Source organism: Ranitomeya variabilis, chromosome 1 (assembly GCF_051348905.1).
Source record: "Ranitomeya variabilis isolate aRanVar5 chromosome 1, aRanVar5.hap1, whole genome shotgun sequence".
In the NCBI taxonomy this organism is placed as follows: domain Eukaryota; kingdom Metazoa; phylum Chordata; class Amphibia; order Anura; family Dendrobatidae; genus Ranitomeya; species Ranitomeya variabilis.
This window is the reverse complement of record NC_135232.1, coordinates 79,089,898-79,114,527: the sequence shown is the minus strand read 5'-3', so window position 1 is coordinate 79,114,527 and position 24,630 is coordinate 79,089,898. Positions and strand designations below refer to the sequence as shown.

The window sequence follows — 24,630 nt, the reverse complement described above, 5'->3', positions numbered from 1 at the left end:
TAAAAGCCCCAGTGGCCAGTGAGAAAACTGCAAGATTGCTAATTTATATTTTTTAACAGAAATCATGATCTGAAGAAAATAAATATTGCCAAAAAAAAGTATCAAATACATGCAGCACAACAACTTGAGAAAGGTGTGATGGGACCGTTTGTTGGGGGAAAATTGTGAGGGATCGTATGGGAGGATGACTGTGAAGGGACACGATGGGGGAGAAACGAGTGAGGTGACATTACCAGGGGGGCAGTATGAGAAAAAAAATGTCTGGAGATAGTATGGGTGGGGGAGAAAATTGTGAGAAGACAGTATTGTGATGAAAAGTGTGAGTTGACAGTATGGTGGTAAAAATATGTGAAGGAACAGTATGGGGCATGAGTGTGAGGGGAAGTATGGCAGAAGAAAAGTGTGAGGAGACAGTATGGTGGTAAAAATATGTGGTAAAAATATGTGAGTGAACAGTATGGGTCATGAGTGTGAGGGGAAGTATGGGAGGAGAATAGTGTGAGGAGACAGTATGGGAAGAAAAATGTGAGCGGACAGTATGGACAGAAAAGGGGAAAAGGGTAAGAGGACAGTGTGGGGGAGAGGATGGTGTAGGGGGCAGTATGGAGGAAAAGTGTAAGAGACTGTATGGAGGGGAGAATGTGAAGAGTCACAGTTTAGAGATTTAGATTATAGATTTTAAAAAATGCCGTAAGAAAAGGCAGGCATCTCCTCAAGTGGGTTCCACTTAAAAAGTTTGGTGGATTTGCCCAAGTTTAAAAGGCGATGATTGATCATACCCTAATAAACTATTGCTAGACACCACTGATGATCAAGAGTGTGAATAAAGAATTGGACATGTTGAAACCAAGCAAATGCCTACAACCTGCATGAACCCAATAAGTTGAATGTGTTTCTGTTGTAACTTACGACACTTTTGTGAATTTGCTGGTCATAGTTGGCCATGGATCAATGGTGCTTGCTCTGGGTGACAAGGACATCATTGCCAGTAGTGCCCCATTCACTAATGGCAGGGGATGCTCCTTGTGCCACTTCACAGGTTGCAGATCTCAGGGACAGAACACGCACCTACTGGATGTATCCAGTTAATATGCCTTAAATGTCTATAATATTAATGCCCCATAAGGTGAAGGATAGAACAGCTCACGCTGTCACTGTTGGCTTCTTCTTTTCTTACATGGGTCCATTTGCTTTGCAAGTAGATTTATAGATAAGCATTGTCAGATAAACTTTATTGCAATTTTGGAAGTAGAAAGCAGAGAAACTGGGACCACATCTTTTTATATATATATATATATATATATATATATATATATATATATATATATATATGAAATATAAAGGTAATAATAATATTTTACAGCTTAGTATAAGAGCCATAATATTCCAGACTTTACGGCATGACAGAATTATGTTCTTCCATTTTCCAGTGCGACAAGGATATCCTATGATTTGCAGAGATATAAAAACAACGGGTTTTCCTTCCTCCACCTACATTTAGTGTTTTTTTTTTTTGTTAACCTGTTGCTTGTTTTTCTCTCCACTTCATTGATCACAATACCTTTACTTAAATCAAATCCGTCCTCAATCGCTCCACTATCCTTACCCCTTGCCAAGTGTTGAGAAGCACATTTATTATTTAACATTACATGACACTTCTCTTAACTCATATATCCAACTTTTACTCCAGTACAATATACAGTGTTTAGTACAATAACTTATCTACAGTTGTAGTTATATGGGATTCAGAGGTAGAAGTTGCCCTCTGTAATAAATGGGAAAATCCAGCAACCACAAAAGTCATAAAACATCACATTTATTAGTAGATTAAAACATGATGTTTCATGACTTTTGCGGTTGCTGGATTTTCCCATTTTTTCATGGTTCATTTACTCAGGAAACCGACCTGAAGTCTCCGTGCACTGCATCCCTATTCTAGGAATTTCTTAACCCAGTGACCTGATGGTTGCTCCGTTGTGTTTTTCTACTCAGAAGTTGCACTCTGCCAGCTTGCCAGAAGTGTCTCAAAGGCCCCTTTGACAAATGAGAAGATGCAAGTATTATGAACAGAACATTAAGGTCCAGGAGCTACATTGTCAGTGCATTAGGGTCCAGGAGCTACACGTTATGCCTGTGGTTGGTAAAAATTTAACACAATTAGTTTTTTAGAAATGTACAATAAAAATTGTATACTGCTCATTTATCATACTTGTCAATCTTAAAAAATGTATAATCAGAGGATTTTGATTGTGAAGATGTTAGACTTTGCTCCTTTTTCAGGGCACACCTCATCCATGCCCACCATGCCTCTTACATGCTTCCTCCGTAACCTTCCCACACATAGACCTTGATTGAGTCTTGTACCATTAGGAGACTCATTTGCAACACCATATTTCTACATTTATAAATGGGAGATAGGCTCTTCAGTAATGTTCATCTGACATCGGTAAATACTGAGCCTTTCCATGAAAATCTAGAGCTGTAACCAATGTCATTTTCTGCCTCTTCTGAAATAAAATTCATGATGTTCTCATTTATGATGGTTTCTGACATCTTCCTTTTTAACTTGTCCTCCTAGTGAACCTTCCTTTAGCCTGTCATGCATTTGCCAGAACATCGTGGCTTAAAACTTGGGTAACATCATATTTTTCCTATTCTATTCTTTCACGAAACATGAGTGCATAGCTCAGAATACTAAGGCTGAAATTCATTCATTTTCTGAAATCAATTATGCTGATTTCTATTAAATGCAGTTTCCTGTCTCATCTGTTGCTGCCTCAAGCATCAGCGGTCCCTGCCTGGCTATCACACCGTCGGCCTGCACACATGCGTTAGAATCAGAGGACATGCCACAATGGCTCTGCTCTGTGTTCATTGTTTACACCCGGCCACTGACAAGAGCAAATAGCAGCTGATCAGTGAGGATGGCGGGTGTCGGTCCCACAACCGATCTGATATTGATGACCTATAGGGAGGACCTGACCTGTGAAGTGGAGCTAGGAGAAGCCAGATCTTCTAACTATATTTACTCTGAAATGCCAGCAAAAAATATACCTGGCTGAAATTGTACATCCAGGGTCTGATTCATGCTGCCTATTAGTGATGAGCAGATGCAGCGCCCCAGAGTCCTGGTCGTTGCAGTAATGTCACTCTTCCACCAGGGGGAGTGATATTACGTCTGATGGTACTACAGGAGTTCACCTTGCCAGGTATCACAAGTCACACACTACACTTCACACGCCAGTCCACCAGGGGGAGCCGCCTTCTATCTATTAGGGCATTCCTCAGACACGGGTAAAACTGGTGGGTTGGATAGGAAGTCAGTCAGAAGCTGCCTGGGTTTGACCCAGAGAGGACCTGTCAGGCAGACAGGGGGAAAAGGAGGAACATCTGAGCTGCAGACAGAGGGTCCCTGTCAGGGGTGGGATCCTAGCACGAGATAGAAAGCTACGGAGCTGCACCTGACCCCCCTTGTGGCAGCATCCTAAGTAAGGACATGAAGAGAAGTGTATTGTGGAGAGTGAGAAACGAAGTCACAGCACAAGGAGATAATACCGGGAGGAGTTCTGCCCCAAGATCGGCAGCCTCCTTCTGAGGCGCGTAGCCGGTGGCCGGAACACTGAGGGAGTAATTGTCTCTCCACATTACTTCAGAGACCAGCAGGACAGTCAATTCCAAGTTGGCTGCCCGACCTTAGTACCTAAGAAGACACGGTGGCAAATTGTGGGGGTCGGGGCATCTCTAGGGTCCCTACAAACAAGCCCCAGGCCTACCCCATCATACGGGTTGTCCTATCCATATCATCTGGGGGACAGAGAGAGAGAGAACATCAGAAACATCCACGAAAGTTGTGAGGACTATCCAGTGGTGCTCAGCAGGGAGGTACTACAACACACAGGCGCTAGTAGGAAGGCTACTGATTTCCACCTGGTTAAGGGAACTCTGGATGTGCCTTCGGACCAGCCGGACTCTGCCTGCCCTGTGAATGGTACTCTGGACTGTGGACGCTGAAGTCTTCAGTAAAAGGTAAAGAGACTGCAACCTTTGTGTCCTCGTTATTCATTGCGCCTTACATCGTCCACCATCACCACCTACACATCTGGGAAGCCCTGGGGACATACTTCACCTGTGGGAAGGTATACCATCTAGCTGCCATTCCATCACCCCAGCGGACCCGTAAGCAGCGTCGGTCACCCTGACCGAATACCACAGGTGGCGTCACGAACATTAGACAAACTACACCTTTAATTGGACGCCCCTCAGAAGGGCCACGGACCGGGTCGGGCCACCGTGACATCCCCAGAACCGAGAGAGATAGACCCGGTGCCGAGTACCCCATTGCCCTTAACGTGGGGGCGCTCCACAGACCCATAGATGTTTGGGTTTGGTGGGTTAGACTAAGCCACTAGAGATGGGCGGACACCTGGATGTTCGGGTTCGGTGGATTCAACAAAGCTACAGTTAAGTTTGACCCCAAACCCAATAGAGGTAATGGGGACCTGAACTGTGGTGCTTTTAAATTGCTGTAAAATGGAGATAGTAATGGCTTGGGGACTGCAAAAGGAAACCAAATGGCAGTAAGAGCAGGACAATTGCCCTGCAAATAAACCTAAGTAAAAAATGACTTAGAATAAGAAAAAAATAGAATCTTGAACCAGAAGGCGGAGGTCCAAGTGGAGAAGGAGGTTGAAGAGGAGGCGGTGGTGTAGGTGGAAGTGGCAGAGTAGGAGGAGGTAGCCAACACTGTTTATTGGCTCTGTACTCCCACATATATGGGTTGCAAAGTACACAAAGTGGCTTTTGGCGCAGTACTCCAACTGATATGGGTTGCAGAGCACACACAGCAGCTTTTGGCACAGAGCTCCCACATACCGTATTTTCCGGATTATAAGGCGCACCAGATTATAAGGCGCACTTTCTATGAGCGCCTTATAAGCAATCTTGTTTCATATATAAGGCGCACTGGATTATAAGGCGCAGCACATTACCGTTAAATAAACCATTGCTCAGACTGCAAGTCAAAATTTATTACACTTTTTAACAATAACTTGCAACTGGTTCAGCTGTAATTGCAAATCAAAACGTTTACCGTACTTTTTCAGTTCATTCCTCCACCAGAAATCCATCAAATCCGTCATCTTCAGTGTCGGAGTTGAACAGTTGGGCGATTTCGGAATCAAGCATGGGGTCCTCCTCTTCATTATCCGAGTCGGTCTCGTTGCTGCTGCTAGGCTCTTCAGTGGTGATTCCAGCCTTCCTGAAAGCTCTGATGACACTGGAGACTGATACATTCTTCCAGGCATCCACGATCCACTGGCACATAGTGGCATAACTCGCACGGCGTTGCCTCCCTGTGTTGGTGAATGTGTGGTCACCTTCTGTCATCCAATGCTCCCATGCAGCTCGCAATTTAACTTTAAATGACCTGTTGATGCTGATATCTAGCGGCTGGAGCTCTTTGGTTAATCCACCAGGGATGACAGCAAGCTCCGAATTAGTTTTCTTCACTTGGGCTTTGACAGTATCGGTCACGTGGGCGCGCATCGAGTCACAGACCAATAGGGATGGGGATTTGTGAAAAAAGCCACCCGGTCTCTTGACGTAGACCTCCCTCAGCCACTCACTCATCTTCTCCTCATCCATCCAGCCCTTTGGGTTAGCCTTAATGATGACACCAGCAGGAAAATTTTCTTTAGGCAAAGTCTTCCTCTTGAAAATTACCATGGGTGGTAGTTTCTGGCCATTAGCCTGACAAGCGAGAACTACAGTGAAAGATGACTTCTCATTTCCTGTGGTACGTATAGATATCGTACTGGTCCCTGTTTTCTCAACAGTACGGTTTACGGGGATATCGAAAGTGAGGGGAACCTCATCCATGTTAATAATGTGTTCTGGCTGGATATTCTTTTCATTTATCTTGGTTATGCAGTAGGTGCGGAAAATGGCCAGCTTCTCTTCATAATCCTTTGGTAATTGCTGGCACACAGTAGTTCTGGTGCGAATGGAGAGATGACGCCTTTTCATGAAACGAAAGCACCATGAAGGACCTCCTCGAAAGTCCTTGATCTCCATGTCACGTGCTAAAGCAGTGGCTTTGAGTCGAATAGAGACAGTGGAGACGCTTCTACCTGCGTTTCTCTGTTCCATAACCCACTGTTCTATTTTGTCCTCCAACTGTGGCCACCTTGCTTTGTTTCCTCGGAAACTCAGTTTGGTCTTCTTTACTTGGCGGAGGGCATCTTCTTGTTTTCTCCACTTACGCACCATGGATTCATTAATGTTGAATTCTCTTGCAGCTGCCCTATTTCCATGCTCTACTGCATAACTTGTAGCTTTAAGCTTGAAACCTGCATCATAAGCATGTCTCTTAACAGGAGGCATTTTTTGGGGTAGTGGGTATAGTTAACGCTAAAGCACAGATATATTGCAAGGATCCTGCGCACAGAGCTGTAAGTATCACTCAGTGTGGCTCCTGACTACGGTGGCCGTAATGCTCAATCCATTTATGGATACTGTAAAAACCCAAGTGAAGAACCCTGACGAAGAGGTGCGTCCCACCTCGAAACGCGTTGGTTGAATCTGACCCTTCGCTGCTTCCGTAGCTAGTGACGTCACTGCCAGGTCGAGCGGCCGACTGATATCGGCCACCGTCCTGTTTCTTGCGTGCATCCAGTGTCGCTACCGGCCGGGGCGCCTCTGGCTCTGCACTGCCCACACCTCCTCCGTCCTACCCGCTGATCCGGAGCGGCGCAGCAACCCTGCACGCCGGTCACATCCACCCTGCGGCCAAAGCATCTCTTCCGCCCCACCTGCTGTATAGGAACGTCACGGGACCCCTGCACGCCAGCCTCATCAACCCTGCGGCTGAAGTAGGTAATCCTCTACCCTTAAGCAGGTAGATGTGAGTAAATATTAATACTGTTGGAGCTAGATTGTGCTGTGGAACCAGGTGCCAATTAGGGGCGTAATATAAGCGTGCACTTTATTTGTACTTTCACTTTCACTTCGGGCCCGCAGCCAGTTGGTCTTATATATACCAATAGGGTATTCATGCACTAGTAGCCTCCTTAGTGGGGCGGTTATAGCGCGGTATTTTTTTGTGTTTGTCCAAGTGAAGAATAAATTCATAGGCGCACGGGGGGGAGGAGCATGGTGGTGCTGTGGTATGCCGCCGCCGACCCCTGCCGCCCACGATAGAGGTAAAGGATCCTGTATGAACCTCTCTCTTTACTGTTGGGTTCATATATAAGGCGCACTGGATTATAAGGCGCACTTTCTATTTCTGAGAAATTCTCAACATTTTATGTGCGCCTTATAATCCGGAAAATACGGTATATATGTTGCAGAGTACACATTGAGGCTTTAGGGAAGGTACTTCCATAGATGTGGATTGCAGAGTACACACAGCAACTTTTGGCACAGTATTCTCACATATATGGGTTGCAGAGTACACAGTGTGGCTTTTGTCACAGTACTCCCACAGATATGGGTTGCAGGGTACACAGTGTGGCTATTGTCACAGTACTCCCACATATATGGGTTGCAGAGTACACACAGCATTTTTTTGCAGAGTTCAACAGTCAGAAACTGTTCCTTACCACAGCAACATTTTATACCTACGCTAATGAGAGCAGAATGGTGAAGGCACTTGTGATCTAGTCTTTAAACAGTCCATGTCACGTGCTACGCTGGCCAATCACAGCCATGCCAATACTTGGCTTGGATGTGATGGCTCAGAAAATGCCCAGAGCCTCAAAACTTGTTGATTGGCTGCGCGGCAGCCTTTAAACAAGCTTTATTAGACTGTCAAACTGGAACAGGAAACCATACATACATTAAAAAATCTGCGTTCAGGGTTCGGTATCGTCTTTACCGTTCGGTTCGCTCATCCCTACTGCCTATGGTTTAAGCTGCAAAAACTTTTTGACAGGTACCCTTTAAAGGCTCTAATTTGTTATAATACAAATTCAATACACTATGACGACATGCTAGCCCTTGACAGACTGCAATTAAGATTGTAACTATTGGGAAGCCACATATAGACACATAGTAGAAACATCTCTAGACAGAGTAACACACAATTGTTTTTATTCTTTTTGTGTGTGTGTTTTTACAGCTGGGCAGTTTGTATTACTTATTGTAGTATTTTACACTATATTCATTTTCTTTGAGCATTTTGGGAATGTATTTTTGTTTAAGTCAATGGCAAGTGATTAGGATCTAGTCAAGGGTATATTCAAGGACACGTGTTTGTACATTTATACATTTCCCAGCAACATTTACTGCCCTCGTAACAAATAAAACTCACAGTCATTACCTTCACAAAACTGCCAGTCACAGTGATCCCCATTATAGGGTCACCTGAAAAGCCCCCATATTGTCACAGCCAAGCAGCAACATTCAGTGTCAGCAAAACAGGCCTTAGCCACATCTTTCATACAAATCACAATGTTTCTACTTCCAACCATTTTTCACTGTTGCTTTTTTACATTTTGGAATTGGGTATGTGGCTTTCTGATAGCTACGTCTGTCTGTTCTGTCCACACGCGGTGATGGAAGCTTCAGGGTGGTAAATGTTCTGCTACAAAATGTTCCACTTTGCAGATCATTCCTTCTTTTTATTTTTGCATTTCAGGCTACATTTTGACTGGTTTTACCATGTACTGATGTAAAAGCTGGAAACAACGAGCAACACAATATGAACATAATGAAAGGAATTATCAGGAAAACAGCAGCGAGGAGACATTAAAGTCAGTGAGATGCTGACAGTGACCTAGTTTTATGTCTGAGCAATTACATTTTCAAAGGTTACAACTAGCTCTCCGAGAGCTTCATTGGGGTGGTACAGCTGCTTGTTTATTAAGTTCCTTTTACTATTATTTTTTAGTTTTTGTGATGCAGCACTTGACAATGTCTCTCTACTCAGCCATTTTTCGCATGGAACAGACTTGAAAGAACATAACCCTATGTTTGTTATGATGGAGCTCTGGAGTACTCCTCGTATGTGAACTTGTGAAAAATATATTTCAGATCTCTCTTCTGGAAGAGCTGTGACAACAACAACTACAGCCAGAGGAAACATTATAAAGTCCAGCAAATGAGACCCCACATAGATACCGAGATTGGCAGGCCAACGTCCACTGTGTGAATTAAGTAGTATTAAGTAAGCAGGACCACCACTCCTATAGAGAGTGAATGGAGCAGTGGTCACACATGCTAACGACCCTTCTATTCAAATGAGGCCTTTGGGACACCTGTTTATGGGATCAGTGGGGATCTCTTTAAAGAAGACTTTTAGTTTAAAATGGCCAGTATTTGCTAATTTTATTCCATATAAAGTAGCACTAAATAAAAAGGCCCATATGTACAGGACTGTATAGGGGATTTGAAAAAGAACAACAAAAAAGCCAAAATACTCTGTGGGAAGAAAAGAAAGGCAAAAACTGAATACTTTTGACCTGGTAATAGGTCTTCTTTAATAGTGTTGCCAAACTACAGGTAACCAATTTAACATGTGTCAGCTGATAGGCATGGGTCTGACTCCACCACCACAGCTGATTATCTGGGGGGCTTATGTAAAAATACAGACAACTTTCCTGCAACATCCATTTAATGTTAGATTCCTTAAAATTTAGATTACTGCCATTTCCATGAGTAGTGACAGCTTTGATGCAGAGCTAGCACTATCTGAAAATAAACCTAAGTCATGTGCACATTGGCCCTGTGCATGAGCAAGAAGTCACATCACTCTTTCGGCTCTCCTGACATCACTCAGGTATATAGTCGCAATGTCAGAAGGGAGGAGAGAGTGATTTGTGAGCTCACCCTGCACTAAAGTGATAGAAGGGCAAAAGAGCAATGTCAGAAGGGAAGAGAGGGTGATTTGTGAGCTCACTCTCCACTGAAGTGATAGAAGAGCAGAAGAGCAATGCCAGAAGGGAGGAGAAAGTGATTTATGAGCCTACTCTGCACTGAAGTGATAGAAGAGCAGAAGAGAAATGTCAGAAGGGGGAGAGAGTGATTTGTGAGCTTACTCTGCATTGAAGTGATAGAAGAGCAGGAGAGCAATGTCAGAAGGGAGGAGACAGTGATTTGTGAGCTCACTCTCCACTGAAGTGACAGAAGGCAGAAGAGAAATGACAGAAGGGAGGAGAGAGTGATTTGTGAGCTTACTCTCCACTGAAGTGACAGAAGGCAGAAGAGAAATGTCAGAAGGGGGAGAGAGTGATTTGTGAGCTTACTCTCCACTGAAGTGACAGAAGGCAGAAGAGCAATGTCAGAAGGGAGGAGACAGTGATTTGTGAGCTCACTGTCCACTGAAGCGACAGAAGGCAGAAGAGAAATGTCAGAAGGGGAGAGAGTGATTTGTGAGCTTACTTTGCACTGAAGTGATAGAAGAGCAGAAGAGCAATGTCAAAAGAGAGTAGACAGTGATTTGTGAGCTCACTCTCCACTGAAGTGACAGAAGGCAGAAGAGAAATGACAGACGGGGAGAGAGTGATTTGTGAGCTTACTCTCCACTGAAGTGACAGAAGGCAGAAGAGAAATGTCAGAAGGGGGAGAGAGTGATTTGTGAGCATACTATGCACTGAAGTGACAGAAGGCAGAAGAGCAATGTCAGAAGGGAGGAGAGAGTGTTTTGTGAGCTCACTCTCCACTGAAGTAACAGAAGGCAGAAGAGAAATGACAGAACGGGGAGAGAGTGATTTGTGAGCTCACTCTCCACTGAAGTGACAGAAGGCAGAAGAGAAATGACAGAAGGGGGAGAGAGTGATTTGTGAGCTCACTCTCCACTGAAGTGACAGAAGGCAGAAGAGCAATGTCAGAAGGGGGAGAGAGTGATTTGTGAGCTTACTCTGCACTGAAGTGATAGAAGAGCAGAAGAGCAATGTCAGAAGGGAGGAGAGAGTGATTTGTGAGCTTACTCTGCACTGAAGTGACAGAAGGCAGAAGAGAAATGTCAGAAGGGAGGAGAGAGTGATTTGTGAGCTTACTCTGCACTGAAGTGATAGAAGAGCAGAAGAGCAATGTCAGAAGGGAGGAGACAGTGATTTGTGAGCTCACTCTCCACTGAAGTGACAGAAGGCAGAAGAGAAATGACAGAAGGGAGGAGAGAGTGATTTCTGAGCTCACTCTTCACTGAAGTGACAAAAGGCAGAAGAGAAATGACAGAAGGGAGGAGAGAGTGATTTGTTAGCTTACTCTGCACTGAAGTGATAGAAGAGCAAGAGAGCAATGTTAGTAGGGAGGAGAGAGGGATTTGTTATGATACGTGAGCCCGGCGCTCAATCAGAGTTAGCGTCACTGTCTTCGTACGAATGGACCATAAAGAGGAAGTCTGGGCTGCGGCTGCTCTCTCACTTCCTCTTCATGTTCATGGCACTGGAGTTGAGTGTAATCTTTTTTTAATTTAATGGGGCCAATCGTGGGGAATGAGAAGGGGTTGTCCAAGTAGTGAACAATTTCTTTAATGCGGATTTATGTTCAGTACTGGCTCTGGGCAGGCCAGCATTGCCAGTGAGCATGGAAGGATTGGCCACAATCTAAATAAGTAGGTGGAATAGTACATCGAGGAATTTAGCCACGCTAATTTTTTGGCTGGGCAAATAAGGGACAAATTTTAAAGCAAAAATAACAATTTTTTATTGTTGTTCCGTCTCCTAAAACACTTGTTTGATGTGTAAGTTTGGGGTGACAGACTCCCTATAAAGCATCCCTCGGATTTGACCAATGTAGACTTTAAGAGACAACCCCTTTAACATGAGTTCCATACTAAGGAGCAATAGCTCCTCTGTGTGCGTTTTATTACAAGGTTATTCTAGCCTCGAAGCAATGTTATTACAGTTTATCATGGAACCTGTCAAAATTCCATTTATGTAGGAACCATATGGAAAAAAACCCTCTAAAGCAATAATATATGAAACTTATAAATTTCCTGCATTTGCTCCCTCACTACAGAAATTACTGATAGGTTATTTGGCCTCCTATGAAATTTACGACTTGTGCGCATGAGATAGAAGGATTAGGCTATAAACCCCAATGAGACCAGGAACTGGTAATCAGTATACAGCACTCAGGATTATGTTGGCGCCATATACCGTATATACTCGAGTATAAGCCGAGATTTTCAGCCCACTTTTTTGGGCTGAAAGTGACCCTCTTGGCTTATACTCGAGTCAGTGTCGGTGTGGGGTCGGCGGGTGAGGGGGAGCTGCGGCTGTGATATACTCACCTGTTCCTGGCACGGTCCCTGCATGTCCGATAGTCTCCGGGCAGCTCTTCCTGTGTTCAACACAGGAAGATGCCGCCGGCTCCCAGAGACCATCTGACAGTGAGACGCTGCCAGGGGACCGTGCCGGGAGCAGGTGAGTATATCAGGGAAGGGGGAGCATTGCGCGATAGTCACCTTCCGCGTTCCATCGCTGCGCGCTGCTCTGTCTTCCGTCCTCTGGCTGTGACTGTTCGGGTCAGAGGGCGTGATGACGCAATTAGTGTGCGCGCCACCCTCTGCCTGAACAGTCAGTGCAGAGGATGGAAGACAGAGCAGCGCGCAGCGATGGAACGTGGAAGGTGACTATCGCAAGTGCCGGGGGCCCGAGCGAAGGGAGGTGAGTACGTGATTTTTTTTTATTTTAATCGCAGCAACAGCAAATGGGGCAAATGTATGGAGCATCTTATGGGGCATATATGAGGAGCATCTCATGGGGCCCCTAATGTGTGGAGCATCTCATGGGGCCCCTAATGTGTGGAGCATCTCATGGGGCCATAATGTATGGAGCATCTTATGGGGCCATCAACCTTTATGCAGCATTGTATGGGGCAAATGTTTCTATGGAGCATCTTATGGGGCCATTAACCTTTGTGCAGCATTATATGGGGTATATTTTAATATGGAGCATCTTATGGGGCCCATCATGAACTGTATGGAGCATTATATGGGGCTCCTGATTCAATATGGAAATTTAAAAACACTTAACCTACTGATGTCTCAATTAATTTTACTTTTATTGGTATCTATTTTTATTTTTGACATTAACCGGTAGCTGCTGCATTTCCCACCCTAGGCTTATACTCGAGTCAATAAGTTTTCCCAGTTTTTTGTCGCAAAATTAGGGGGGGGGGTCGGCTTATACTCGGGTCGGCTTATACTCGAGTATATACGGTATGTAAGATTCTTTTAGTACAGTCTTTTTAATGGCGTACCTCACACCACGGGATAACTGTAAGACTATAATCATATAGTGTGCTATAAACAAACAATGAGTCTCTTACTATATAACTACATATTATAACTGGGAACAGCATCCGGATTTTTCATTTATACATTTTAAAATCAATTTATAATGAATTCGCTGTAAATGGCATCTCAGCTGGAAGCTTCATCTTCTTCCCGCTTCTGCCAGCATTCCATAATGAGTCAGCAGTCCCTGGATTGTACTCACCTTGGCAAATTAATAACAATTGGGTAAAAGTGTTTTTATTTTGGTTTATGACATATGAATCAATTTTTATCCAATCTCAACAAGACTATTTAAAATTGCTTAAAACGTACACGATCTTTCACACAAAAATCTGTCGAAGAACATGATCCTATTGGGAGTGTACCCCGCAGAATGGTAAAACTCTTCAATGGCATTCTATCAGCACTATAGGCGCTGGAACTTCCTTTCCCTCAATTACCCAGCATTTTACTTTTCGAATAGCTTAACCGGCCCCAAACTGAACGCCTGCCTGTCTGTTATGCCTCTATGCAGTTTTGTCAGAAAGACAGATTACACTTGACAGCTGACAGAAGACATTTGGGCAAAATGGAGACACTTAGTGAACAGAACTTGTGTGACTATGTGATTTTTTAAAAGAGTGATTTGTAAATTCTCTATTTATCAGATTATCAATTAAATGGGATCAACAGGATTTTATGATAAACACTTTTAGTTAGTGAAAGAAAAAGTTTGTGAGAATGGATGATCTAATATAGTTACTTGATTAGGCATCAGCTAGAAAATCCTATGATAAATAAAAAATTTAAGAGAACTTGTCACCATGTCAAAAGTGGTCCGTTATATTTTATTCCTGCTGTTCCCATGGGTATTTTGATTTTTTTTCTTCTTAAAAATTCACCATTTGATTCTGAAGCTATGGGCCTTTATATTTAGCCTGCCCAATATGGTAATTTTAATGGTCTCCACAAGAGGGTTCGGCAACACCCGCTTGGCAAAGAAAATAAAAATGTGCATATTGTACAAGCTAAATAAAAAGGCCGTATCTCCAGAACCAAATGGTGGATTTTTAACCCCTTCACCCTCAAGCCATTCCCTTTTTGCGTTTCTGTTTTTTGCTCCCCTTCTTCCCGGAGTCATAACTTTTTTATTTTTCTGCCAATATGGCCATGAGAAGGCTTGTTTTTTTTTTGAAGCATTGATTTTACCATATAATGTACTGGAAAACAGGAAAAAAAATTCCAAGTGCGGTGAAAATGCCAAAAAAAGTGCAATTCCACAATTGTCTTTGGTATTGTTTTTGTACCTTGTTCACCAAATGCTATATCTGACCTGCCATTCTCCAGGTCATTACGAGTTAATGGACACCAAACATGTCTAGGTTCTTTTCTATTTAAGTGGTGAAAAAAAATCCAACATTTATTTTAAAAAAAACTAGCATAATTTTCCAAGACCCATAGCGTCTCCATTTTTCGAGATCTGGGGCCGTGTGAGGCCTTATTTTTTGCATGCCGAGCTATCGTTTTTATTGATACCATTTTGGTGTAGATACAATGTTGTGGCGACCAAAAAAATTTAATTCTGGCGTATTGACCTCTCATTACGCCATTTACTGATCTGATTAATTATTTTATATATTGATAGATCGGGCGATTCTGAATGCGGCAATACCAAATATGCATTTTTTTATTGTTTTATTTTGAATGGGGCGAATGAGGGGGTGATTTAAACTTTTATATATTTTTTTAATATTTAAAAAAAACATTCTTCTTTTACTTTTTACTGGCTTCAATAGCCTCTATGGGAGAGTAAAAGCTGCGATAATCCAATTGCCTGTGTTACACACAAATAAAAAGAAAAGACAACATAGAAAGTATTATCAGAAACGTAGAAAGTATTATCAGAAACGTTGCAAGTATCCTGACATGTTTTATTAAAAGGAGCTCAGTTCATTATCATCATTCAGACCTAGAGGAACCGAAGCCTTCATTTTAATGATGAACTGTGCTTCATTTTGTAAGTTATTTATGACGATTCCCTCCTTTTCATGATACTTGTTGCAAATATAAACCCATAATGGTATCAATAAAAACATCAGATTGGTGTGCAAAAAATAAGCCCTCACCCAGCCCCAGATCCAGAAAAATGGGTCTTGGAAATGGCACTTTTTTTATTTTTTTTACAAATGTTGGAATTTGTTTTCACCACTAACAGTGCCTTGTGAAAGTATTCGGCTCCTTGGAACTTTTCAACCTTTTCCCACATATCATGCTTCAAACATAAAGATACCAAATGTAAATTTTTGGTGAAGAATCAACAACAAGTGGAACACAATTGTGAAGTTGAATGAAATTTATTGGTTATTTTCCATTTTTGTGGAAATTCAAAAACTGAAAAGTGGGGCGTGCAATATTATTCGGCCCCTTTAACTTAATACTTTGTTGCGCCACCTTTTACTGCGATTACAGCTACAAGTCGCTTGGGGTATGTCTCTATCAGTTCTGTACATCGAGAGACTGAAATTCTTGCCCATTCTTCCTTGGCAAACAGCTCGAGCTCAGTGAGGTTTGATGGAGATCATTTGTGAACAGCAGTTTTCAGCTTTTTCCACAGATTCTTGATTGGATTGAGGTCTGGCTTTGACTTGACCATTCTAACACCTGTATATGTTTATTTGTGAACCATTCCATTGTAGATTTTGCTTTATGTTTGGGATCATTGTCTTGTTGGAAGACAAATCTCTGTCCCAGTCTCAGGTCTTTTGCTGACTCCAACAGGTTTTCTTCAAGAATGGTCCTGTATTTAGCTCCATCCATCTTCCCATCAATTTTAACCATCTTCCCTGTCCCTGCTGAAGAAAAGCAGGCCCAAACCATGATGCTGCCACCACCATGTTTGACAGTGGGGATGGTGTGTTCAGGGTGATGAGCTGTGTTGCCTTTATGCCAAACATATCATTTGGCATTGTTGCCAAAAAGTTCGATTTTGGTTTCATCTGACCTTCTTCCACATGTTTGGTGTGTCTCCCAGGTGGCTTGTTGCAAACTTTAAATTACAATTTTTATGAATATCTAAGATAAATGGCTTTCTTCTTGCCACTCTTCCATAAAGGCCAGATTTGTGCAGTGTACGACTGATTGTTGTCCTATGGACAGACTGTTCCACCTCAGCTGTAGATCTCTGCAGTTCTTCCAGAGTGATCATGGGCCTCTCAGCTGCATCTCTGATCAGTCTTCTCCTTGTTTGAGATGAAAGTTTAGAGGGACGGCCGGGTCTTGGTAGATTTGCAGTTCCTTCCATTTCAATATTTTCGCTTGCACAGTGCTCCTTGGGATGTTTCTTGGTCTTCATGATGCTCTCTGTGCTTCAAACAGAACCCTGAGACTATCACAGAGCAGGTGTATTTATACGGAGACTTGATTACACACAGGTGGATTATATTTATCATCATTAGGCATTTAGGACAACATTGGAGCATTCAGAGATCCACAATGAACTTCTGGAGTAAGTTTGCTGCACTGAAAGTAAAGGGTCCAAATAATATTGCACGCCTCACTTTTTAGTTTTTGAATTTCCAGAAAAATGTAAAATAACCAATAAATTTCGTTCAACTTCAGAATTGTGTTCCGCTTGTTGTTGATTCTTCACCAAAAATTTACATTTGGTATCTTTATGTTTGAAGCATGATATGTGGGAAAAGGTTGAAAAGTTCCAGGGAGTCGAATACTTTTGCAAGGCACTGTAGATAAAAAAAAGAACCTAGACATGTTTGGTGTCTATGAACTCGTAATGACCTGGAGAATCATAATGGCATGTCAGTTTTAGCATTTAGTGAACCTAGTAAAAAAAGGCAAACAAAAAACAAGTGAGGAATTGCACTTTTTTTGCAATTTACCACACTTGGAATTTTTTTCCAATTTTCTATTACACGAAATGGTAAAACCAAAGACGTTGTTCAAAAGTACATCTCGTCCTGCAAAAAACAAGCTCTCACGTGGCCATTTTGACCAAAAAGTAAAAAAGTTATGGCTCTGGGAAAAGGGGGGCAAAAAATGAAAATGCAAAACCAAAAATACCCCTGGTCGTTAAGGGGTTTAACCAAAGTAGGAGAAGAAAGGGAATTATCACACACTCAAAACCTAGCAACAGTCACAGATAAATCCACCAAATGCCTTTCTCCAAATAATTACCAACAACAGCCTCCAGCCATGTAGCATAGGCTAACTCTGTCAATGAGTGCTAGCCAGGGCCTCAGATTATATAGGAGATGAGACTGGCTATCAGTGAACAGCTGAGAGCCTTAATGCTGCCTTAATACTGAGTAGATTAACCCCTGCACTGCTAAAATAAATTTACACTGTTTAAAGTGCTTCTAATCAGTGCAAATGTAGGCTCCTCGCTGTCGCAGTAAACCCTTGACACCCTGTCTATAAAAATATCATATTTAAATCGTAAAAATAATTTGATATGTGATACAAATGGAATGGTCAAATTAAATATATTTTCAGTTTCAAAATACTCTGAAAATATATTTGCAAAATTTGGGGCCACTGGCGTACCCATTGTGGTACCAGCTGCCTGGGTATACCAGTGGCCCACAAATTGAAAGGAATTATGTCCCAAAAAAAGTATAAGGATTTACATATAAATTTCAATAATTCAAAATAATACAAAAACATAATGTAAAACAATTAATCAATTGCAATTCAACTAATATTATATAAAATTGATTTTATGTCATTTAATAAAGCACATGTAGAATGGACCTCATGTAAACTTCAAATCTGCATATCAGAGCATTTATATGATATTTCATATATGACTTACACAAATCGTAACATATCTTCAGTAGCGAAGCATTTTATTACTCACCATTCACGAAACATTGCATCTCTCCAAATATGCGGTATTGAACAAATTACCAGACCATTGCGTGGGGGAGATGTCAGACGGCATCTCCTCACACGTGAGGCTTTCTGGATTTACAATCTGGGCAGGAGAATTCCAAACGGTCTCATCAGATGTAACGAGATCACGTTTCATTATTAATTTCAAAGCTTTTTTTTTTTCTTCATTAGTCTGTTAAGCTATGGATCTGAATTATGCATTGCAGAATTGATTTCATAGTTTGTTCACCTGTTGTGATTTTGTAAGCAAAGCACATGCTGTATGTTTTTTGCAGGACCTGACGTGTCACGTGATTTGATGTGATCATTGGATTGGTTAAGGTGTATTTTAAATTGTTGCGGGAACTAGAGGGATCTAGCTTTGACAAAGATCGCTGCTGTGATCGAAACACTTCGCTCCTTTCCCTTATCCAGGTATGATTCTGGTGCACTAGATATTTTAACATGGATTGAATAAAGTCTGAATTTTACATAAGGAGATGGAAAACCCTATTCTTCTTTGCATCATAAAATAATACCAAAAAGATCTTCAACCCATCCCACAAAATACAAGATATAAAGTTATTGCTCTCGAAATGTAATGGTGAAAATCATTGTTGGTCTTAAAGTCAAACACATGTTCAGTATGATCAGTAGTAAAATATTCTCGGGACTCTCAAAATGTATTTATTTTTTATCTACATCTAGTCACACAGAAATCTCTTGTTTCTGCATTTGATTAAAAGCCAGAAATTCACAATTATCCTGCACGACCAGCAGTCACTTATTGGGGAATAGTTTAATGGTTGATCTGTAATTTATCTGAGCCATTTGGAGATGACCTCTAATAAGCAAAATCAATGGCTGAGTGATATTCCCAATCATGAGCTCATACTTTCTTCCATTAGACACCTTCACTGCTTACTTAAAAAAAGTCCTACTGGGCCACCCATTAAATGACCTCAAAGGAGTCTGTCAGCACAAAATGACTGTTCAAACCAAGTACGTTCTCTTGGCGCACCGCTGGTGTGGCCAAACGGTTCAGCACCATAACATCACCTTGTTTTGGATCTAGTTCCGCCCTTTTCTTCCTAAACTAACAGTTCTGGCTTTACAGGAGAGAGACAGAGAGGGAAAGAGATAAATAGAAGACAAGTAGGTGAGAAGGTGCACTGAGCTGCTCGGCCACACCAAGTGTGCATCAAGAACCTGCGCTTGGTTTGATCAGTCATTTTGTACTGACGATCTTCCTTTCATTACACAGTGGAATATTCCTACCCCTCAAGTGATCCACTCAATGTTTTATCAGAATATCTGATACACTGACAGCTAACTTACGGCTGCAAGATGTTAAAATGGACTGTGAAGGAAGATGCATAGAAATCTTAAAAATGCTTCACTGTCACAAACGGAGGTGACATATCCTACAGAAAACACATAATTAGCTGTCAAGAGTCAGCTATTGAACAGTCTGACGGTGAACAAAACTTGTCTTCGTGACAGAAAGGAAACTTTCAGAAAGTGAGTCTTATCAGATTTAATGGCGCTCCCCCTGTATTCCCGCCTACAGCGACAGAGACTCTGATCAGCATCTAAAACTATATGTATAGATCTCAGCTTCCAAAATAACACAAAATATCGGCTGCTTGGTCATATCACATCTGACGTGTTCCCATGGGAAAGGCTTTTTCTTGCTACATATCTTTTCTAAAATGCTCTTGATATATTGAGAGCAGCCATTTTTCTAGGTAAAAAGGTAACTGTCACTTAAAAAGCCATTTTTGAGGTTTAGGTAGAGAGATGGTTAGATTGGTGGAAATGAGCAATTGCCCGAGGTACTCTTTCCTTGCAGTCTCTACGGATGAGACCCTTAGAAAAACATTCTGTTTCAATGTCAGCTCTAATAGTGAGGTAGATCGTACAGTGACAGCGAGCGATGTACCTGAGATCAGACATTACTGCTGTCACATCTCCACATCCTAACAGTCTCTATCTCCTGTTCTCATCTGCAGTATGTAGGGCTCTTCAAGCAGTATTATTAATTAGGCATTGGTACAGCATTCAATGGGCAACATGAGGTGGGAACATCTCATGACATTTGTTTCAGGCAGATTATTTTATTCGGAAGCAAAATTCGATTTGATATGTATACAATTGGTTTGCAATTGCCCTGATTGAAGTTAAAAGTAATTTATTATGGTATGAAGTCTCTCCTGACTGCAAAGTGGTGGACACATCCCCTTTAAAGGAGTTGACCACTACTTAGACAAACCCGTCGCCTTCCCATGTTTGGCTCCCATAAAATAAAAAAGCTTATACTCACCTCCAGCGCTGTCGGCACTCACGTGAGGTTGTTATGACACGTGAGCCCTGCCTCCAATCAGCGCTGGTGTCACTGTCCCTGCTTTCACACGGTAGATGATTAAATAATTAACAGGAAGTGAGTGGCCAGCGATAGCTCTCACTTCCTGTTGATTACGTATACGTCTGAAGGCTGGGACAGTGATGCCAGTAGTGACTGGGAGCAGGGCTCACATGACACAACCTCATGTGAGCCCCGGGAATACGAGTACCAACACTGCTGGAATGGCACCGGAGGTGTGTATACCTTTCTATTATAATGTTGGGAATGAGAAGTGTTTCAAGTGTTTTATACATGGGACATGGCTTAGTGTGAAGCAAGTTTGTCCTACTGGTAAAGGGGTGCAGGTTTACCGTGACAGCTTTGGCACAAAGTACAGTAAGTTAACCAATACGTGAAGTAAATTTAGACAAAGGTATCTAAACCTGCAGCAAAATCTATCATCCAAGATGAGCCACCATGTTGACTTTAGAAGGAGTATTCTCAAGGTATTAGATTGCTTTAATTAGTTACACAGCATGAAAATAAGCAAGTTTACAATTGACCTGTCATTCTCCTTCTGTTAGAACTTTTATTTTTCATAGTGTACAGCTGGTTTCCACGGAGCTCGGCCACTAGTATTTGCCTAGAACCTGGTAAAGAGTACGAAGAAGTTACATTCCAGGAGACAAAATATCTCCTAATATCCCAGTCACCTCTCACCAGCCTATTGATTTCTATACAACAATTAGCTGTCAGCTTTCTCCGCCTAATTCTCAGCTCCTGACAAGCTGCTGTTATAAAGCCTGTCCAGAGCTGTGCTCTTGTTCAAATGCCCTGTTATCTATGTAAATATAGTGAAAGCAGTGTAGACTGCAGTATCAACTGCTGATAGCTGAATGTGTTACAGCAGAATGTGTTGTATTGAGCTGCTTCTGTGCAGAACTGTCAATCAAAGAGGAAAGAAGAAAAAGGAGGGCAGGAGACTGTAAGGAGATGGCATCGCTCAAGAGACAATTTGAGAATAATCCTGTAAATTTGTCTAGTCTAAGATTACACAGTCTACAAATTAAACGGTATTAGTACATCTCCCCAATGATATTAATATGCCTTTAAAGTCAATCTTAACCAATTAACTTCATACTTTTGTTTAGATCCCAATGTGTTCTGTCTACAGCCACCCCTAGAAGGAGCTCTCGAGCTTACGTCATACTGTCTTATTACTGACTTCAATGTATGTGAGTATGCAGCCAGCTCCTGTGCTCCACCTAGTGGTGGCTGCAGACAGCTATAATATTTTAGGGAACATGTCACATCCTGAAGATATACTAGCAAAAGAGTTTCTGGACATGACAGGTTCCCTTTAAGTCTGTGGATATGCAAGGGGGTTGGAGCTCTGTATGAAAAAGAACAGAGCTTAGATCACTAAAAGGCTGTGTTCACATGTAGCTTTTTTACGCATTTTTTTCTGCACCCAAAACCTGCTCTCTTGGCAGTAAAAACGTTAGCGTCTATTTTCACTACATTTTTTACGCTTTCTTTGTAGAATATTTTGGGTGAGGATTACATGTGTATTTTTGCTACAGTACATGTTTAATAAAATAAGTTGTATTCAGCAAAAAGGCAGCGAAACCAACGAGAAAACAAAATTTCATTTTTTTTGCAGCGATTTTTCATTTTCTCATTGCCTTCTATGAGTAAAAACTATGCAAAAACGCTGAAAGAATTGACATACTGCAGATTTGAAAAAATGTAGCAGTTTTCCAATTCAATCAGGAAAACAAATAAGCGGGTGCATGAGATTTCCTGAAATCTCATGGCTTTTGCTGGTGTTATAAAAAGCAGCTTTTAATTTGCATAAATATATGCAGCAATAAAAAAAAAAAAACATTGCAAAAAATCAAACTGTGATCATTGACTAAATGTATGCTAAGAAACTACCGTAATTAGTCCAGAAATGTTAACATATGTAGATTAATAAAAAAAACAGCCAAACAAAAGGAAAATAGTGCTCAAGGTCATAAAAAATAATTTGAATATTAATCTATCAATTGTACAAGTTAGAAAAGTAATAATACTTACAACCATATTGTTTAATGATACCCAGCAATCACTTGGAAATTCCTGAAGAAGAGGAACCAGAAACTGCAGGCAGCCATCCCAGTGGCAGAGAAGCAGCATCATACCGATGAGGTTAAAGATTCTCACCACGGCACTGGCAAGGTCATAGGTCATGTGGAAAATCTGTAGAAGAGAAAATGAGAACATTACTTGAGGCGACTGAGGGTAGTTATTTAGAACATTCATGGACCTTTAGAGAACTTTTCAGTTGATGGATCCTGGCTTGATATTGTCATAGCTAAAGATCTCTAAGCCCCGAGCATAGAGACAGAAATCAGGTCTCCCGGGCATCCAGAAGCACTTTGGTGACTTATTTATTTGATCTTGGCCACCATCCAGCACTAATTTCACATTGAACTCTCAAGCAATGTGCATTATGTGATTTGGAAGGTCTCCTACAAGGATTAAAAGGATGATAATATTGATGTAGAAAAAAAAACAGTAGAGTCATTTTCTACATTAGATATACGTGCGTCAGCTTTTTTTAAGTCACCAAAATCTGAAAGTGCATGGAAATAATATAGGGTGCTTAGTTAACATCATTTTGATAAAATAAAAATGTAAAACCATCCTACCACGTCACGGTGACCCTAATCGGGATGGTCCTATCCTCTAATATTAAAACATTACCATTTGTCAAGTTACATGCATGTGGATAAGGGCTGAGAAGGACTGAATTTGCCTAGTGGACACGCAGCCTTAGGGAACAACATGAATGTAGTGTCCAGCTCAAAGAAAAGGCTAAACCTTTATTTGCACTATGTGCAAACAAGCTGAAATAAAAAAACCTAAAGAGATGAACTGGAATATCAGTTGGTGTGCATGCAAAGTTTAGGCGCATGTTGCCACTAAACAAACAAAACTCAAGACAAAAACATAAGCAAAAAAAAACAGTAGAGTAATTTTCTACATAGAGACAGACATCAGCTTTTTTAAGTCATCGAAATCTTCCAGAAAAGTCCAGGTTGCCTACTGAAAATAAAAAAAGGAAGTCCTCTCATTAACGTTTTTTCCACTAAACCCCTGTATAGGTGTATGCAGTGTAGTGTGTGTGTTAATATACTCACCAATTGCCATCTTCTCTGGTATCCAGCACTGCTCCGGTCCTCTTCTCTGTGACGTCACCACTCGACAGACTCTCCAAGTCATCCTGCATGATCCGGAAGTGAGTTTTACAATGTCAGTCTATGGACAGTCAGAACGAGGTTTAGAATGAGGCTCCATAGACTTACATCGTAAAATAAACTTCTAACTCACACATAGAGCATTGGGTGACCCAGAAAGTATGAAGAGCGGTGGCATCACTGAGAAGAGGAACGGTGCTGTACACCAGAAGGAGCAGTGGTAGGTGAGTATATTAATACACTCGCAGCACACTACATACACATATACAGGTCCTTCTCAAAAAATTAGCATATAGTGTTAAATTTCATTATTTACCATAATGTAATGATTACAATTAAACTTTCATATATTATAGATTCATTATCCACCAACTGAAATTTGTCAGGTCTTTTATTGTTTTAATACTGATGATTTTGGCCTACAACTCCTGATAACCCAAAAAACCTGTCTCAATAAATTAGCATATCAAGAAAAGGTTCTCTAAACGACCTATTACCCTAATCTTCTGAATCAACTAATTAACTCTAAACACATGCAAAAGATACCTGAGGCTTTTAAAAACTCCCTGCCTGGTTCATTACTCAAAACCCCCATCATGGGTAAGACTAGCGACCTGACAGATGTCAAGAAGGCCATCATTGACACCCTCAAGCAAGAGGGTAAGACCCAGAAAGAAATTTCTCAACAAATAGGCTGTTCCCAGAGTGCTGTATCAAGGCACCTCAATGGTAAGTCTGTTGGAAGGAAACAATGTGGCAGAAAACGCTGTACAACGAGAAGAGGTGACCGGACCCTGAGGAAGATTGTGGAGAAGGACCGATTCCAGACCTTGGGGAACCTGAGGAAGCAGTGGACTGAGTCTGGTGTGGAAACATCCAGAGCCACCGTGCACAGGCGTGTGCAGGAAATGGGCTACAGGTGCCGCATTCCCCAGGTA

The 24,630-nt window shown here is 41.7% G+C and overlaps 1 protein-coding gene across 2 annotated transcripts in view; it reads right to left on the bottom strand.

The window, feature by feature from the left end:
- The window catches only part of HCN1 (hyperpolarization activated cyclic nucleotide gated potassium channel 1), a 508,213-nt gene that overhangs the window by 187,288 nt on the left and 296,295 nt on the right, over positions 1–24,630 (bottom strand). For both annotated transcript variants that reach the window (XM_077285340.1, XM_077285350.1), the window contains exon 3: positions 22,530–22,691. In XM_077285340.1, the coding sequence (XP_077141455.1) occupies positions 22,530–22,691 (162 nt within the window). The remainder of the gene's footprint in view (positions 1–22,529; positions 22,692–24,630) is intronic.